This window comes from Pelodiscus sinensis, chromosome 15 (assembly GCF_049634645.1).
Source record: "Pelodiscus sinensis isolate JC-2024 chromosome 15, ASM4963464v1, whole genome shotgun sequence".
Classification (NCBI taxonomy): Eukaryota; Metazoa; Chordata; order Testudines; family Trionychidae; genus Pelodiscus; species Pelodiscus sinensis.
In genome coordinates, this window is record NC_134725.1 from 17847932 (window position 1) to 17867482 (window position 19551).

Sequence of the window (19551 nt, forward strand, 5' to 3'; positions counted from 1 at the left end):
ATCTTTCGAAAGATGCTCTTTCGAAAGATGCTTTCGAAAGAGCCTCTTTCGAAAGAAGCCTGCAGTCTAGACATAGCCTAAGTCTTGACTTGAGTCTCTGCATGACTACCTCTTCTCAGTGATATCATAATTTCCTCTGACCTAGTCTGTTTGTCCATCTCTTTGTTCAAGTACTCCTCTTAAACAGTAAGAGCTAGGACCACCACATTTGGTATGCAGCTTCCTCTTATCATAACTTAAAGCAAGATGAGGGTTTGGTTGTATGTGGGGGTGGGAGAAGAGTGCCTGAAGCTCCCCCGCATATATAGGAGTTGCATAAAACCATACAAAAGTGAAACAGAATCACCAGGCAGGCGAAAGAGGCTAGCTAGGGATGCCTCTCCCTTTGTCTGGGTCTGGGGCTGTGCATCCCTGAACATTCCTGTCCCAGCTGCCCTTTAGGGGTGGTGGTGGTGGTGGACTGCAGCTCCCCTGCATACTTATGGGAACATTGCAGGCTGTTCCCCTTTGTCAGGGAGCCAGAGGAAAGAGTACAGTTTGCACCATTCCTCACTCTGGCTGGGGACTGCAGGCGGCAGATGAATGTCTACTTGCCCCGGCTGGGGTACATGCACCCTTCTCCTAGCAATGCCCACTGGGGCTCAAGTGGCCACGGGGAAGGGTTTCTCACCTGGCCCCAAGCTGCTGTGGTGAGAGAGGGCCAGTAGTAGTCTTCCCAGGAAAGCCTGCATACTGAACCCCTCATCCCCAGCCCTACCTCAGAACAATGATTTAAATGAAGAAAAACAAAAATTGAGTTAAGGACATGCGCAACACCACAATAATCTTCTAGTTTACAAATACGTGCTTATGAAGAGCGATGGAGAAATTATTTCAGTATCCTGATAAAACACGAGTTGCTTTAGTTCCAAAAATAATTAAACACTGCCTTTGCAGCGGATTGCATTGCATGCAGTCTTCCTCAGTCCAGGTTTGGCCTCGGCAGTCATCAAAGAGACTGCTGACAGCAACACAGCTCCCACACTCACTTGTTAGATATAGGTGTTCAGTATATTTTCTGTGTTCCATCTTTGTTCCATGTGGCAGGTCACTGGTTTGCTGATAGTTATCGGTGCTGTTGTTCCTGGCTTATGTGAAATTGAATTTGTGTTTTTTGGCAGCTCAGGTTTATTTTTCATGTTTCTCCAATGAACTGTGTAGTGATTGCCTTGTTTGCCATTATGGTAGGTAGTACAGGATATGCTGTCTTCTAAATAATGAAAGCATACTGGTGCAAAGCCAGGTGTTTCCCGGAAATCAAGGTACCACACACTAATGCCACTTTTATAGGAAAAATTACAGCAGTTAGGACTATAAAACTGCATGTAAATGTATTACATTGCCATAGAAACTTGTAATCAGGGGTGTTTTCCCCTTGTTTGTATTTGGTTTTTGTTCTAATATTCGTGTCTTCATTCTCATTATCTTTCACCAGCTAAAGGGAGTTCTATTTAAAAGATCAACAACAATAACAAAAAAAATGTGTTGTCCTCTTTTTGACATAACTGGGTACTACAAGTGCTAGGGCTTAAAAATGAGTAAAGTAAAACACACTCCCCTGTTCTGTACTTTCTCTCTAGCAAAATGTATAACTAGCAAAGTACAACTGAGAGAGACAATAGAAATATGCTTGTTAATTCTATCAGTTTACAAATGGGTGATTGTACCACAAAGGAGACACCTACATCTTCCATGTATTTCCAGGTTGCTGTAGTTTTCCTTTTGAAGGTTTTCCACCAGGCTTCCCTGGGGGTGGAGTGGAAAAAGGGGCAAAGGGAACAAACTACAGCAGTGGTGCGGCCAGAGCTCCAGGCACTTTAGAATTGCTGCTGGAGCCCCTTGCTGTGAGCTCCGGCCAGTGGGGGGGGGGGGCGCATCATGCCATCCATTGGCATTGGGAGCTGGCTGCCCCAACCTGGCCTCTTCTGCCCGAAGCCCCTCCTTTTTCAGGAGCACACAGCCATGATTCCCCACATTTCCCAAGGTCCTGGCAGTCCTGTCAGCTCCCTTGCTTACCACAGTGTGTCTTCCAAACGCCTATTGCAACCTATGTTTTACAATAATACAGATAATAAATAAGGCATGGAAGAAATGCCCATCAAATGCCAAGTAAACAGATATATATGAGAGTTAACCAGTAAATCAAAAAGCTTAAAACTTGCTAATTTTATTTCTGTGTGTATGAAAACATGACTGAGTTGCGAGAGAGAAACTGTCCTCAACAAGAAGTCTGTCCTGGCCCTGGTAACTTTCAGGATCCAGGCTCAGTTTATCATGATATTTTCAGACATAGAGGTAGATGTGTTTCTCTCTCAAACATCTTTTGTGGCTGTTAATTATATTGTTTGTGCTTGCAATATTTAAGACATGAGAGAGAGATTGTCTTGGTTTACTTCTGTGAGAAGAAGGGAAAAAAATGTTATGATATTTGAGGAGGGTACCACCTTCACAGTATCATTCTGTCCCTTTTTCTCCTAAGTCAGAGCTAAAGCTCCACGTGGGGATATAGCCAACAGTGAAAGGGGATATGCCCGAGCCCGGTGGGCAATAATTTTTGAACAGGGGCCACTTCAGAAATTAAGTGGTCCAGGGCCACCCTGGAAGGGAGTGGGGCCTTAGGCAGAAGGGGCATGGTCAGGACACTTCAGTGCTTCCCTACCTGCAGACCTGATTGGTCTGGGGGTGGGGGAGGGCACAAAGCCTTTGCTTCTCCACAGAGACCCACGAACTGTTCTGAAAAGCTGGCGGTTCCCTTTAGGCACCTGTGCCCCTTGCAGTGGGAGAAGACTTTGTGTGCTTTCCCTGCTGCCTCCAGGTCAGTCAGAGCCCGGTGAGGGGGAAGCATGTAAAATCTCTTGCTCCCTGCCGTACAAGGGAGCGGTGTGCTTAGAGTCAACCGTCAGCTAAGCAGCAGCTGGTGGTTGACTTCAACTGCTGAGCCCCTTGAAGGATGGGAGGAGACTTCATGCACTCTCCCTGCTCCCAAGCCCTGATTGGGCTGGAGGTGGGGGGAGTCTGCAAAGTCTCCTCCTACCCTGCCCCTGTCCTGCAAGGAGCATGTAGTGCTTAGAAGTGTCCCGCCCTTCGCAGGTCCTAATTGGCCTGGTGGTGAGGGGAGTGTCAGGGCCTCCGTGGTCCAGATCAGCTTGTTTGGGCCAGGTCAGGCCCGCAGTGGCCCTTTTGCCCACCCCTGCTGTAGACACATTCTTATGGATGATCTGAATGAAGTTAGTACTGCAGCAGCAGTTCCCAGTTGTTGGTCTTTGGACAGGTGGTGGGCTGCAAACCCCTTTCTTCAGAGCTGCTGAACATTGCCACTCCCCCAGCTTTTATTTAGTCACACCTGATAGGGTTCTCAGGGAATTCCCTTCCAGGCTGATGGCTGGGTATGCTGGGCTGGAGCTGGGACTTCCTTTCCTCAACCCTTCCCCTCTCCCCAACAACAGAAAATTTACATTTAGGCTACGTCTACACTGGCATGATTTTCCGAAAATGCTTTTAATGGAAAAGTTTTCTGTTAAAAGCATTTTCGGAAAAGCACGTCTAGATTGGCATGGATGCTTTTCCACAAAAGCACTTCTTGCGGAAAAGCGTCCGTGGCCTATCTAGACGCGGTTTTCCGCAAAAAAGCTCCGATCGCCATTTTCGCCATTGGAGCTTTTTTTGCGGAAAACAGTACTGTGCTGTCTACACTGGCCCTTTTGCGCAAAAGTCTTTCAGAAAAAGACTTTTGCCCGAACGGGAGCAGCATAGTATTTCCGGAAAAGCACTGACGATTTTACACGAGATCGTCAGTGCTTTTCCGGAAATTCAAGCGGCCAGTGTAGACAGCTGGCAAGTTTTTCCACAAAAGCAGCTGCTTTTGTGGAAAAACTTGCCAGTCTAGACGCAGCCTTAAAGTTTATCTAATTGGAGGAAAAGGGAATGGTACATTTTAAAATGTATCCATGACACACAATATCTGCTTTAATCTTATGTTTGTGTTTACCACTCTACTCTAGTGGTCCCCAACGTGCAGGGCCATTTCTGTGCGCCCACCAAGTGAACAGGGCCGCCCCCGGGTGCACGGTGCATGGGCTGTGCTGGCCCCCTGGGTGCGCAGCACATGGGTGGCCCTGCCCCTGGGTGCTCAGCATTTGGGTGGCCCTTCCCGCGCGGTGCAAGGGCTCTGCTGGCCTAGGCTGCGGGCGTGCGGCACAGGAGCAGCGCTGGCCCCGGGTGCGCAGCACATTGGCAGTGCTGGCCCCGGGCGTGCGGCATTTTGGTGGCCCTGCCACTGGGTGCGCAGCGCAAGGGCTGTGCCGGCCCCGGGCGCGCGGCACAGGGGTGGCGCCGGCCCCGGGCGCGCGGCACAGGGGCGGTGGCGGCCCCGCTCCTGGGCGTGCGGCGCATGGGCTGTTCTGGCCCCGGCACACAGGCAGCCCCACCCCTGGACGTGCGGCACAGGAGCAGCGCCAGCCCCAGGAGTGTGGCGCATGGGCGTGCGCCATATGGGTGGCCATGCCCACAGGCACGTGCACGGCCGTGCCCCGGGTTTGTGCGTGGCCTCACCCCCGGGTGCCCGGCGCGTGAGTAGCCCCGCGCCTGGCAGCCCCAAAAGGTTGGGGACCACTGCTACTCCCTTCACTGTTCATTGCTGTCACACCCAACTTACTTAAATTAACACTTTTGAACAAGGGATATATCTTTTTATATTTCTTTTGAGGCATCTAGTACACCTTGGAGTGCTCAGAAGACAACAAATCTTCTAGTATATATTTTGTTTTCAAAAGCCTTATTTTTATTTTTCACCTTTAACAGCCATTGTTTTGTGATATATCAGACCTAAGGTGACATTCCATTACTTCCTTTCAGTGTACGTTTTAAATTGCCTTGAGCTAAGTAAGAATTTACCAGCAGGTTTTTGGAGGGTGACAAAAATAGCTTAATAAATCACGTGATTTTTGAGCACATGACTTTCAAATATATTTAGACTCAGTTCAAGCAAACTAAAATGCCAGAATTTTTATAGGTAACTATAGAAACCAGTTCTAAGGTTAAGGTTGTCAAACTGCAAATCAAGAGGATATCCTGGCTATGCCATTTGTCAGCTGGTTTAAAACAAACAAAACATCCACAGTGTTCCTGGCTTTGTCTTGTCTCACCATTGAGTGTGTCTCTGAACTTGCAGTTAACCTTTTTATCCAAAAGAAATGAACTTAAAGTTTCTCCAGAGATGATTAGTTAGTGGGAGAGGGAGTGTGAATGAACCTGTTGTGTTTCACATGCTGAATTGTTTTTTTTAAATTCATCCTCAAAGTGCTTTACAAGAGACAATATTAGTAAACTGAGTTCTTCTATTCTGAGGTATTCTGAGGTATTAGAGTACACATTCTTTCTTTGCTCCTCTCTTCCCTGGCACAAATAATTAAATATTTATAAAGATGTCTCTTTTTTTTTTTTTCTTCCTACCGCAGCTTCAAAACAATCATCCACTATATTGACACTCAGTTTGAAAGATACCTTCATGATGAGAGTGGTCTGAACAGGCGCCACATTATAGACAACAGAGTCCACTGCTGTTTTTACTTCATATCCCCCTTTGGACATGGGTAAGAAAATTAATGCTTGTATTTTATGGTGTTTTATTCTTAGTATGAATTTGGTAATTTCCCTGCCTTGGAGACTAAGCTTAATATTAATAGAGTTACTGCCCCAATTGTTAGTTAGCCAACTCAATTAAAACAGACTTTGGGCTTAATGACCTTTTGCTTTGTCTCTGTTCCAGTAGGAATTTAATATGGAGGAGTTAATATTCTCAGAAACATAAAAACTGGTAATATTTATACTATGGAGATGGAAACTTAAATTACAATTGAATCCTTATATGACTGGCTCAGTACAAAAGTGTTCAAATCATTTCAATTTACGGAACAGATTGTTTACCTTGAATTAAAAGCTAATTGTATATATTGTTAGAACAAGTGCAGTTATCTGGATACTTCTTATATGTATGTTTAGTAGTCCCTTAGGTTTAATTTGTTTTTGTTTTTTTTCCCTTCCTACTTGTAGGCTGAAGCCTTTAGATGTAGAGTTCATGAAAGCTCTTCATGGAAAAGTCAACATTGTCCCTGTGATTGCGAAGGCTGACACTTTAACACTGAAGGAGAGAGAGAGGCTGAAGAGAAGGGTAAATATAACAAGAAAATGGGATCCTGGAAATGACAGTAGCCACGTAAAAATAACCCAAGTTGAAAGGGTTTTAACACTGTTAGCTGAGTGACAGAACATTTCAGATATAGGACCAGACCATCACATAGTATAAGTCAGTGTAACTCCCTTGAAGTCACTGGCACTTCTCTAAACTACAGCAATACATCGGGGTGGGGTGGGGGTGGGGGTGGGGGTGGGGGGGTGGGGGTGTGTGTGTGTGTGTGTGTGTGTGTGTGTGTGTCCCAAAAGAATATAGAAGCTCTTTTCTGTGATTTTTAAATGTGTTATCAAGATGCTTCTTTTAATAGCAATGAGCTTACAGAAAACATGTCTCCCTGCATCAGATTTTAATAGGCAATTATTTGTTTGCATGACTATCCGGATGTACTTAAGGAGGATGTTTTCCAGATAGAGCTAATAAATATTTCTGTTCTGAAAGATTTACATGCTTTATTTAATTCTTGTTTGCCAAACCTTTCTAAGAGTGGACTTTTCCAGCTGATATTCTGCTAGGGTGGGTTCACAGTGATATTATATTTTTTTTATGGTTGTGGACATCTTTATTCTTGTTGTTTACTGCCTTTTAAATTTTACCACATCAGACTTAGTTTCCATAATGAATGAGAAAATTGAATTGTTGCTAATTTATTTTATTTGTATTTATTTTATTAACTGATTCTATAAAATTCCATACATCTAAGTAATCAGATTTTCTTTTAATTAAATTAAAAATGAAACTTTTAAACCCTGTTGGGAGAAGTCTTGTCTTAGCTTTTGGAATTTTAAGTGTTGCAGTTTTGTACGGAAAAAACCCAACCCTCTTGGCTATGTCTGATTGTACAACTTAAAATAGCGTGAGACCTTCTTGCGTGCGGTAGGGGTGGCTGATGAGTGAGAGGAGTTATATCTGTTTAACATATTCCTTTGGGAGCTACCTTTTTATATACATAAATTATATTTGATCTTTCAGCGTGTTTATTCTGGATTATTAAATGAGCTGTGCAGATCCAATTTTCAGGCATGGTCGCCTGAGCTAAAGTTCCTAGTTCTGCCTTTGGCAGCAGGCTGAGTACTTAAGCAGTTAGAATTTGGGTGTGTAATGTTAAAGTAGTCCTTGTAATTACAAAGTATGATTCAATGCTAAAATAATTACTTCAGCTGAACCATAAACTGATATAAAAGTTTATATCATGCATGCCTTTTTCTCCAAATGCAACAGCTCTATTCTTGTTAAACATCACAGGATGTGTGCCAACCAGGTTTCAGTAGTTGCTGGGACTGTAATTCAGTCATTGCTCTGTATCCTGGATTGAACATCCTCTGTTTAACACTCCTTTCTCCTGCTATTTAGTGAGCTTCCTTTAGTGTCAAACATGCATGTTATGTGGTGTTCCACTGTGAGTAATGACAGAGGGTATAACCAGCAGCTGTTCAGTGAAATACAGATAGCAAGCAAACCTATTCTCTAAACATCCTTAAATTGGATTACATAGCATAAGAGACATTAGATTAAGGTTTTGTGGTAAATATATAGTTTATGCAATATTAGCAAATGGAAGCAAATCCTAACAACTGTCCTATAATGAATGGATGAGAATTTATGAAACCTTACTTATATTTCTTTCACATCAGTCCATATTTAATCCAGCCTTCACAGTTTGTAGCATCACATTTTTAATAAACAAATCTTAAACAACAGCCTTGACTTATATTGAAGGATGTTGTTGTTACAGCAATGTGTTGCTTCTCCATAAAAATATAAGTGGCTCCTAAACTGTTGTTTGCAATGGCGTTATTAAGAAACGGAAAGTCAACTTAATTTTAATTATTTTTGGTCTACTGGTAGAGGTCAGTATAAATGGTTTAACTCAGCAAAATGTGTAATGTGGTTCCAAAGCTTTGAAAGTCTAGCTACTGTATATTATTCTAACTAACAACATCTCAGTTACAAAATTTCTAATCAAGAATAAAAATCAAAATCTGCCTTTACTGGAACAGCTTTGATATTTTTTTTAGATGTCTCTGCCATTTGGCGATTAATCTAAGATAGTGTTTTTGTTTAGTTTCTTTGAACTAAGCAAAAAGATCAGTGGTGGTGCTCGTGAAGGAAACCCAGCTTGGAGTAATTCCTGTTTTGTCTTGCTGGAATTCAGAGGTTTTTTTTTGTTTTTTAAAGAAACTCTTGAGTGGGAAGAACTGCAAGGCGGTTTCACAAGCTGTGCCATGCAAAGCCACTAAGGAAACCTGCTCAAAAGAATGACTTCATGAGAGGGGAACTAATATTTTGACTTTTTTTAATTTCCCATGGGAAGGCTAATCTGTTGGAACACAGAACCCCCGGAGACCAATAAAAGTACGATTTCAAGAAGCAAAATGCTGTTTCATTGTTGAAATCATAAAATACAGTTTGTTTTTATTGCAATTCTTTTTCCTTGCAGGAAAGCACTAGGTTTAACAGCTGTAATATATTCTAGCATCCCTTGTTGTTGGCTTTCCCTCTATTGTTTCAGCTGCATTTTTATCTCTAAAATCTCAGTCAGGTTAAGTGTGCTTTCTTGTTCCATGCATCTACATAGAAGCAACAAACTGCAGTACTGCTTCACCTATACCACTTATGCAGGTCTCATCATTAGATGGCAGTATAAATGCCAATAATCATGCTGCATTCTGCAGAATAGTACTAGAATCTATATTAATGTGGTTCCAAGCTAATATCCTTTGTTCTATGTTTTGTCTTCAGTTGCAATGGGTTTGATATTTCCCCTATCAAAATTTTTACCTTGACTAGTTGCTGCGCTTTTGCGAACTTGAGTTAGTTTTGATTTTTAAAATGAAATTTACATAAAATCCATCTTTCTAATAAAAAATAAAATAAATGAAAGCTGTACTTCAACTTTTTAAACTGACATTACTTCCAAATTTGAAACCCAAGATATAACCCCTTAGATATCCATATTCTTTTATTAAATTGTGGCATGTAGATAATTTAGCGTATTTTTTTCTAAAAGTTTAGAAGGTTGAGGGTATGGAGACTTCCATGTAAGTACAGCAGAGCTGTTGTGTCTTCGAATGTATTATATTTTACCTTAAAAATGATTGTTTACACTCTGCACAGCAAGAAAAGATTTTAGGACTCTTAAGTGTAACCTTAGTCTCCCACCCTGAATTAATAAAAGGCGTAGAAATCATTTAATTTTGAGAATACAAACTGTAGAATCAGAGAGCATTTTCACAAAACTTGTGGGATCAAATTATATTAATTCAGGTTCCAGAGCAAGATCTCTTGTGGACCAAGGAGCTGTACAGTACTGTACTGTCTGTCCTGTAGTAACTAATTTAATTCCTGTTTCAACATATGTGATAATTACACTGTAAACATTCATGTGGCCCACATTTGAGTATCTTTACTACTGTTGTGTGAAAACTTGCTTTCACAACATTATGGAGGTCTACGCTGGGGCTATGACAGTTTCAGTTGCACTGATGTTGTAAATAGATGGTGACTTGCTAATGTAAATGCAGCCATGAGAATACCCGTTGAGTAGCTTCTAGAGTTACAGTTCCTAGGGTGTTGAACATCCAGGATAACTGTGAAGATGATATGCTTACTTTCCATCAGAGAGATTCATGTTTTTCAGTGATGCTAAGAACAGCTGTATTTTCTTTTATCTGAATAAAATCTCAATGTTATAGGAGGAAATTCTCAGTTTAGGATTTTTGTGTGTGTAGTTTATAGGTTCACACCAGAGCAGGATTATCCAACAGGCGCGATGCCTAGAGCCTACAAAAAATTTAGGGCCTAAAAAAAAGTCATAATAGACTTAAAGATCAACAGAGAATAGTGGTTTTGAAGAGATAGCAAGGGATTAAAATAATATTAACTATGGAACAAGCAAATCATTAACATAGTTGGAATTTATATTTACTGTTCTGCCTCTGTCTGGAAAGCAGGAGAAGAAGATACATAAGTAACAGTCTTTAAGACCCATATTTATCTCTCTAGGGCCTCTTTTTTTAAATTTCTCTAATTATGTGTGAAAGAATACAATAGGGATGTGAAAGGTCAACCAGCTAAGTTCCCTCTAGGGTGTGCAACTGTGCAGGTGTACACAAAGAATTTGAGTTCCACTCACTTCCTTAGCAGAGCCGCGTAGCAGTGCTCACCTTCCTTGGCTGTGGAAGGAAGCTGGTGGTGCTGGGCTTGGGTGGGGGGAGAGGGCGCCAGGGCTCTGTGGTGGCTGCCCTGCTGCTCCTGGGGTGGGCAGCTGCCCTGTGTCCAAGGCTGGAGCCAGGTCTGTGATCCTTCTGCTCCTGGGGCCAGGGCAGCGGAATGACTTTCCCAACTGGGACAGAAACACTGCAGCCCCAGCCCCAGGAACAGTCTCAGCTCTAGCTGCCTTAGTCTTACAATGACGACATAAAATTCATTACTCAAACAAAGAAAAATTAATTTGCCACCTGGTGTCTGAGCCTTTAGGGTGCACGTGCTTCACATTTTTCTGGCTTTCCTCTGCAACTGTGAGGACTACAAATACAGTTTTAAAAAAAGCTGAAAGCAGGCATTGTAATGCAAACTCTTGTTTCCAGTGAGGTGGCAAGACTGGAGATAGGGAAGTATACAACAGAGCTTGTATCCCACCATACCAATTAAAAACTGAACTGTATCATGGCTGATTGTCAATTTTTTAAGGAAAACTGGGCCTTTGGCAAAACAAACCTTTTCTGTGAAAAATGTTTATTTTCCAAAAAGCAAACAAAAATGAACAAAAATAATTCAATGTCTTTTTTATAAGTAGGATTTTTCCCTGCTGAAATTTTCAGCATTTTTTGACCAGCTCTACTTATCCATGAATCCACAAAGCTAGTGCTTGCCCATCTGTGGGAGGCAGCAAGGGGAAGGCAAGTGGTTCTGCAGAGGCAGCAGTGACAAGGGTGAGGAAGGGCAGGCAGCTCTGTGGGATTGGGTGTTCATGGAGAGCCAGTTTAAAAGCCGACTCTCCACAGGCACCATCTCCCATCTCTCTTGCTTCTCCTCCCCTCCCCTCGTTACTGCCTCTATTAGAGAGGGGAGTGTATGCAGTTGATAGAATTAACTGATAAGTCCAGGCTTATTGGTTAATTGTTTACACAACTATATGCTAACATCCCTATCCTGCTGAAAAAGAGAATCTATATTAACTAGCATTACCTGTCCCATTGTGATGATAGATGTACATGTGGCTTTCTCCCTCATCACTGTTCCTGGGGGCAGGGAGGCTTGGGCCAGCTTGGTCTGCATGGCTACCTCCCTTCTGGCTGCTCTGGGGCTGGGGAGGCTGGAGCTACATGGTCTCCTTTCTCCCCGCTGCTCCTGGGGAGGTTTGGGTCAGGTTGATCTATGTGGGGCTTTTCCGTCCCTCCCTGCTGCTCCCAAAGGTAGGGAGGCTCAGTCTCTTCCTCTTCCTTCCCCGCTGATCCGAGGATGCCGGGGTGCACATGCTCTCTTTCTCTCCCTCTGGTGGTTGTGGTGGGGGACACATGCAAAGCATGCTGTTCCTCCTCCTCCCTTTCCCATAGTGGGGGTGGGCCCTTGGCAGAGAGGGGTGGGTTGGGGGCCTGCCTCTCCCTAGAAATGTCTCAAGTCTTCAGAAATGTTCTCTGAAAGATGGCATGATTGGCACCTGTCCTTTTTAAAATAGTATTCATTAACAAAGTTCTGCAATGCTTTCAAGTATGGAGATGTAATTTCATCAGGTTGAAATGAAATTTGCATGAGTGTCCTACAAAACCTTAATATGGGTTTCCTTCAGTCTTCTCAAGATCTTGTAATTATTTTTCAGTTACTAGTTTCCTATACCTTAAACCTACTAAGTGGACACTTACTTGTTTTGTGCCATTCTTCTGTTTGTGGATTGAAGGCCCAGGCAGCCTCCTTTTAGTGACTGGAGATAAAATGTGAAAGCCAAGTTTTAAGGTAGACACAAAGTGGGTGAGGATATTAAGTCTCTTTAGTATCCCTAGACCAGCACACCTACAATGGATGTTTTAAAATAGAGGCAAATTCCCAATGAAGCAAAAACAGTTTCAGGTAACCACCAGGTAGGCAAGCATAGAAAACCAAAGATGAAATGTAAATTGTTCTCCTGTCTGACTTCATTGCTTGGTGAAGCCATTTAAGTGAAGGACACATTCTCTAAGTTTCCTGTTGTGATAATAAGAGGATTAGGATGGCAGACCTATACCTTGTGTACATAGACTTAAAACCGAGGATATCTAGTCAGATAGGAACTTGATTGTTACCTCTCTCTTTTCAACTTCTGCACCTCTCTCCCCCTGCAACCCTTCAGGTTCTGGATGAAATTGCTGAGCATGGCATTAGGATTTACCAGTTGCCTGATGCAGACTCTGATGAAGATGAAGAGTTCAAAGAACAGACCAGGGTTCTGAAGGTGAGTTCTTTCCTTGATATTTGAAAAGACTGATGATTTAGTTTGTCTTGTTTTATAAAGCTATAGATTCTTACAGATTATATATTCAGTTATTATGTAATTGTTGAATATTTTTGTGACCACGCTTATATAACTGAGTGATGATAGTCCTTAGAAACAAGTATAACATATACTGCTTTCATGCAGCTGTAATAAAACGCTTCAGTCTGACCTTGCCAGTACTCCCTTTGATTCCAGTCTTGGATTATCTAAAGTCCAGTTGTGCTAGATGGTTAATTTTTCAAAATGTAATCAGATGCCCACTTTAAGCTAGAATGAGATATTTCTCTTTTACTTAATTTGAAATTTCTGACAGAATTTGAGGTAAGATCAGAGGTAGAGAAAGGCAAAGATATCTGACTGGTTGCTATATTTATCTTGCCTCACAAAATTAAATCAGTAATGAAGATCATAATTTATTTCTGTTACTCATGTCTGTGCTACAGATATCATCGCGTAAAATCTTTATAGCGTGCTTTAAACTGTGAGTGTCTGTAGCTATCTGTTATCTGTCATCCTAACTCTCTCTTCCTGTTTTTCAAGTATAATTGACAAGTTTCTATGGGCCATTTGTCAGATGGTAGGCACATATGAACCATGCTTCAACAAAAGCAAAAAGCTCCTAAAACAATAAGAGTCCTAACTGAAAACAAACAAACAACCAAAAAAAAAAAAAACCAGTAAATAATTTTCCTTTATGTAACTGTTAAGACAAACTGATCACAATAAGGTTACAATTTTTAATAATGAGGAGTTGCTATGTATAGCATAGGGAATAGGATTAGGCATTGTTCTGTTCTCTGATATTAAGGGTTTTAATTGCATTGGTTTGGTAACCTCAGTGCTATAACATTTCCATGCTTCTCTAGGACTTATATTGCTTTTGCTTGGTTGTCTCATCTAGGCTAGTGTTCCCTTTGCCGTTATTGGGTCCAACCAACTTATTGAGGTGAAAGGAAAAAAAATCCGAGGTCGCCTTTACCCTTGGGGAGTGGTTGAGGTTGAGAATCCAGAGCACAATGACTTCCTTAAATTGCGCACAATGCTGGTGTAAGTGAAGGCATTTGTTTAATCTTTGGCATTATATGTCTGTTTGACCAAGAGATGACCTTGATTGATTCTTTTTCATTTAGGTACACAGATGTCATTTTTGCCTAGCCATATTACTTTTGCTTTCTCTATTTTTGTACTCATTTGCTCATAGCAAGGAAAAATTATGTACAGAGATGCAGTCTGTATGTCTAACTATGTGATTATTTAACATACATGAGTAATAACCTCTTTGCCACTTATCTGTGATAATACAAACACCATTTTTTAAAAACTTAACTTTAAGAATTGATCAGTTATCTCTAGCATCCTTGCTTGGGCCTAGCTAAGCTACTAGTAATGCAAGTAAAAAAATTTTTCTCAGGTCAAGAAGGCTTATAGTGTACCATGGTGTTTGTCTACATAGACTGACATTTTACTTTTTGTTTCTTTCCATGCAGTGTAGTTTAATGATGTCCGATGTTCATTGGAATCTTCATAATATGCCTATAGCAGAGTGGTTATAGAAATGTAGCCGTGTTAGTCTGGTGTAGCTGAAACAAAAAACATAGTCCTGTTTTTTAAAGCAGAGTGGGTGTGCAGGTGTCCACCCATGCAGAGCTAGCGGGATTGAGGCTTAAGGGCCTCTGGGTCTGCACTTTACCTCAGTACAAATTACAAATACTAATCACAGCACAAGACAGTGTTTATTATTAAAATTTTCATTTTATAAAGGAATTGTTGCATCTGTTTAATTCAGGTAGCATCCTATTATAACAATCTCCTCCCCTCATTCCATGAATGATAGGTCACCAAATGCTTTTTCACAGAGATTCTTGGCATGAGAGACTCACTCTTCTTTGATCATGTTGTAACCATCTTAAATGGCCACTTATGGGGCTACGGTCACTCCAAACTCATATTGGACATAATTAGCAGTTTCTGCTCACAGGAGGTCCAGTAATAGAATAGCGCAGGGGTATTAAAGGTATGGATAAATTACCTTGACATAGCAGCATAAAAGGGGGAGATTGCACATTGACTGTCCTGGACATGTCTGCAGTCAGTATTATTCTTCCCTTGCCTTCAGTGCTAAATTTGGTCAGAAAATTTTTAAGTGTTTTTATTGCATTCTATGGATGTACGAGGCTAGCTGACTATATCCGATAAGCATAAGCTTATCAGATAGTTGACTAGTGATGCGACTATTCACTTCCCCCCCTTACTGCCTCTGTCAGAGAGAGGCAGAAAGGGGAGGAGGGGGAAGCAGGAGCTGTTGTTGGGGAATCTGGCTTAAAAGCCAGTTCCTCCCAACACCGTCTTCGCGTGTGGCAGAGGGGGTAGAGGCACAGCGTAAATGGCGCAAGCAGGGACTAAAGCAGTCTCCACGTGCGCTGCTTCTGCTGCGATTCTGCTTTTGAAATGTACAAGAGCCCCAGCAGGGCACTTCCCGACTGGCCTGGCCCCACACTGTTTGTGGGGCTTCCTTCCCCACTGGGGCTCTTGTACATTATAAAAGGAAGTCCCGCGCTCCGTGCTGAGCTCTTGCTACAGTTCAAAGGTGGAGGTGCCCTTATAGACTAATTGAATAGTTGATAGAAATCCCATTGACTATTCAATTAGGTAATTAATCTAAATTTAACAATCTTATTGTCTTCATTGAGAGTGTAGTCTGCAACTTGAGTCACAGTAGACTGACAGCTGTATTGTTACAAATTTGTGACAAATGATGGCAGTGTGCGTTAAAATTAACCTGTTACACCTGTTGTGTGATTGAATTTACCTTAGGACTGTACTCATGGAGTATCATTCTCACCTATTTTCCAGTTCACTGTTCTGTACTGCTGTGCTTGTTTCTTCCATGCCCCTAAATAAAATCCACCCTTGTTTGCTATGATCTACTATTTTTTATCCCTCATGCACTGGTTGGTTAGAGTATAACTTACAAGTTTGAAGGTTTCATTTAAGTGGAGTGTTGCAGTAGAAGGACTAAATTTTTCTCATTAGTTTGTATTTTTTAAATATGTGAAAGATACAGGTTAGGGAAGACTAATTCTTACGCCTTGACAATCTAGAAAATGCCACTTACATAGAATAGCCCCAATTTATGAATGTACTTTGTAGGTATAATTTAGTTATGTAAGGTGTTTTTTTTTTTTTTTTTTTTTTTTTTTTTTTTTTTAAATAAAAGATTGTTGTTTTAACTTTCTGTTACTGGAAATACAGTTTCAGTGCTGATTTCTGGCATAATGAGTAGAGCCCTTCTGCTAATCAAAGATCACCCTCTGGTGGTCAGCTTTGAAATATGTACTTAAGAGAGTTGAAAGTTCTTGGATACTGAAAAGTTGAAATACTGGCTATGGAGCTCCCTGTAGCCTGAAGGTATAAAATGTATTTTAGGACATAGTTACATTTAATATTCAAGAGATATTTTAGAAATACAAAGGCAAGGACTACTACAGATTGGAGATTGCTGCAAACAACTCCTCTGAAGTATTGGACAATGATGAACAGCAGAATTTTACTTGTTTTTTAAGGTAATTTTCAGGCAGAGAGAAATTTAAGCTCCATTTAAAAAAAATGTATGCTCTAAGTATTAATATTCCAGTTAGCTCTGTGGGTGGAGGACACTGTCTTTGTTTCCACGTAGGATTTAGTCCTAAATAAATGTGAGTGTTGTATTGGAAACCATGCATTGAAATGGATGATTAATGTTCTCGCAATGAATGTAAAATATTAATCCTTTGTCTTCCAGAACACACATGCAGGACCTGCAGGAAGTGACCCAAGATTTGCACTATGAGAACTTCCGATCAGAGAGATTAAAACACACTGGCAAGTGAGTAGGCGTGCCTTTGGGCTTTGCTTCAGTTGATTGTGTCATTTTTCACTTATGCCATGGGAGAGATTCTCTTTTCCCTGTCATTCTCTCCCTTTTACTCACTGTTTCGTCTCTGAGATGTAGCATTGAAATACGCCATGAGAGAATTTCTGGAAATAACTTTAATGGGGATCATTTAATAAAGAATACTAGCTTGGTAAATACCACCACTATGAATTATTGGCTTGTTTGGTCCCATTTGCATACCCTTTATCTTTCCTCCTGCCCTCATTTTTTAATCTTAAAATACCTAGAGAGGTCTTGGATTGTAATATAGTGAGGTTCCTCTCCCCCTCTCCCACCCTTTAATAGCTCCTAGAAAAATTAGCTTTAAGGAACTGGGATGTTAAACTGATTCCCTGCCTGTGAATATTAGGATTGAGAGTGTTTCAAGTGGAGGATTGACACATTAGTCAAGCGTTTTTAGGAATATATTTTCTATTTAGCTTTCTATTTGACTTGGTCAGTAATAATTGGATACACAGCTAGACTGACATGCTGAGTTGGAACAGATTTTCTTTCCATGTTTCCTTATTTCAGGTTAGTGTGTTTCATTATCGTTCTATAACTAACCCTATTTAATTTAATTATCTTTATTCTTTGTAAATTTTTGTGCCCTTCATAAGCCTTGTTTCTTTCTAGTATGAGGAACACATCTGTCGCTGTTGCATCTTCCTTCATCTCTTACTGCTTTACTTAGAAATGCCTATTAAGTGCCCCAAATATTTATTTTCTGAAATAAAGAAAGAAAGAGAAAGAAAGAAAGAAAATAGACATATATATCCACAGCTATGTTTTGTTACTGCAGTGGCACCATGGAGGGATGGCAAAGATTGCAATAAATGAAAGAACAAGTCTTGAGAGTGCAGAAAACATTTGTATGAAATAGTAGGAGAAAGAGAAGATGGGAATGAGAAGCCTAGTGGAGATGAAATTTGAAGGAGCTGAACAATACAATATAATGTGTTGCTTTAAGAAACTGTACTAAGTAACAAGTCTTCCTCATTTGTCCCTTGTAAGAAAACATGCTACCAATCTTGGTCTCTCTGTATGGCCCGAAGTATGAGCCTTGAATTTATTCTCCGAGGCTGTGTGTACTTTTTCACCTTCCATGTCTGTCTTGTACTTTTATCCATGCCTGCACTGTACATTGTGTGTTTGTGTCCGATAGGCCTGTTGAAGAAGAAGTTGTAGACAAGGATAGGATCCTCCAGCAGAAAGAAGCTGAGGTAAGGATGCATTGTAACAAATTTCTCTTTTCTGATTCGTTACAGAACCTGTAATTACATGACACATTTTCATTTCTATATGATATGTTAGTAAAGATCTCACAATGAATCTTTTTATTTCTTACAGTAGGAAAAATTAGTATGTGTGTAGGACTTCCAGTATGTAGTAAAACGAAGTGACATTGAATATTTAGACTGATTGCAGAATAGTTTTATCTCCTGATTTCTGCACTTCAGGTCACTTAATGGCAAAAGAGGTTATGAGTTCAGTTTTGAAGAATGAAGACCTAAATTATACATATGAATTAATTGCATTTTGCAAGTTTACTTGAATATTGTTTGTGCTGTGTACACAATTATTTTCTTGCAGACGCATATCTTGCATTTGCAGTGGAAGTGTATTTATGTTCTTAAAATATGACGTGTGCTTTTTGGTTAAACACTCAGACTAATTTACTTGTAGTAACACCTTAGTATAGGAAGTTTACAGTTAAGACTGCTATTTTAAATGAGATGCATATTTCATGTTATCCTACGGTACGTAGTCTGTACAAACACATCTTACTATATATTTTAGAAATGTGCGTCTGTATGTCCGTCCCTCTGTGAGTCCATTTATTCAAGAACTCCTCCTAAAGGGTAAGGGCTAGAACCACCAAATTTGGAATGCAGCTTTTTCTTATAACTTAAAGCAAGGTCAGGGTTTGGTTGTTCTTGGAATTTGACTGATTCTCATTAAAAGGAAAGGGAGAGATCTGGCAGGAGGGACAGTTACACAGTAGAATGACCAAAAGTGGCAGCAAGCGGTCAGAGATGGGGACCAGGCCAGCCATGAAGTAGACAGCTATCCACTCTATAGTTCAGAGACTGTTTGTGTACCTATCTATCCCCCAGCTGGGGGACATGCACCTTTCTCCTTGCAGCACCCACTGCAGCTGCAGTGGCCATGGACGGGCACGTCTCACCTGGCCTCAAGCTGCTGCAGTGACAGGGCTGGAGTTGTCCTCTCTTTCCTGGGCAGCCTGAATACTGACCCCCTCATCTTAAATTCCATTCCAGAACAAAGACGTAAATGAATAAAAACACAACTTATTTGAATTAAAGATCCAAGTAATACTAGGTAAATCTTCTAGTTTAAAATAAATGCATCCATTGTATTTTCTGTAATGCTGACTGCAGTGACTTGAGAGCATGAGTATTGCCCTCAGGGCAGAATGTTAGGAACCTTGGCACAACCCCAGATTGGCCATAAATTCTGTAGTTAGGTTTTATTACCAATTATTAAGGTAAGCTCCTCAATCACTATAATAATCTAAGCACGGGATATATACAATGTTGTTGTAGCTATGTCAGTCCCAGGTTATATGAAAGATGAGGTGGGTGAGGTAACATGTTCTATTGAACCAATTTCTGTTTGTAACAGAAATGAGCTTTAACAGAGCTCTTCAAGCTTGAAAGCTTGTCTCTCACACCAGCAGAAGTTGGTCCAGTACATTTCTTCACCTCCTTTTTGTCTGTAGACGTGGAGTCTCTCAATCTCTGTGGGTACTCCAGTTGATCTTGCCACTGTGATTCCTTATACCATGGAATACAGCAATATTCTGGCTCCTTCTAGGTTACTCCTGGTCCCAAAGGACCAGTCTTTTGTCCCAGATCAATTGCACATTAGATCTCAGACCAAAGGTAGCTCTTGTGGCCAACTCTATAACAAACT

At 41.0% G+C, this 19551-nt stretch overlaps 1 protein-coding gene across 1 annotated transcript in view; it reads left to right on the plus strand.

Annotated features, from left to right (window-relative positions):
- LOC102451934 (septin-2) overlaps window positions 1-19551 on the plus strand; it is an 82910-nt gene that overhangs the window by 25432 nt on the left and 37927 nt on the right. The window contains exons 6-11 of the mRNA XM_075898295.1: window positions 5496-5630; window positions 6091-6208; window positions 12558-12659; window positions 13603-13748; window positions 16483-16566; window positions 17780-17837. Coding sequence (XP_075754410.1) covers window positions 5496-5630; window positions 6091-6208; window positions 12558-12659; window positions 13603-13748; window positions 16483-16566; window positions 17780-17837 — 643 coding nt within the window. The remainder of the gene's footprint in view (window positions 1-5495; window positions 5631-6090; window positions 6209-12557; window positions 12660-13602; window positions 13749-16482; window positions 16567-17779; window positions 17838-19551) is intronic.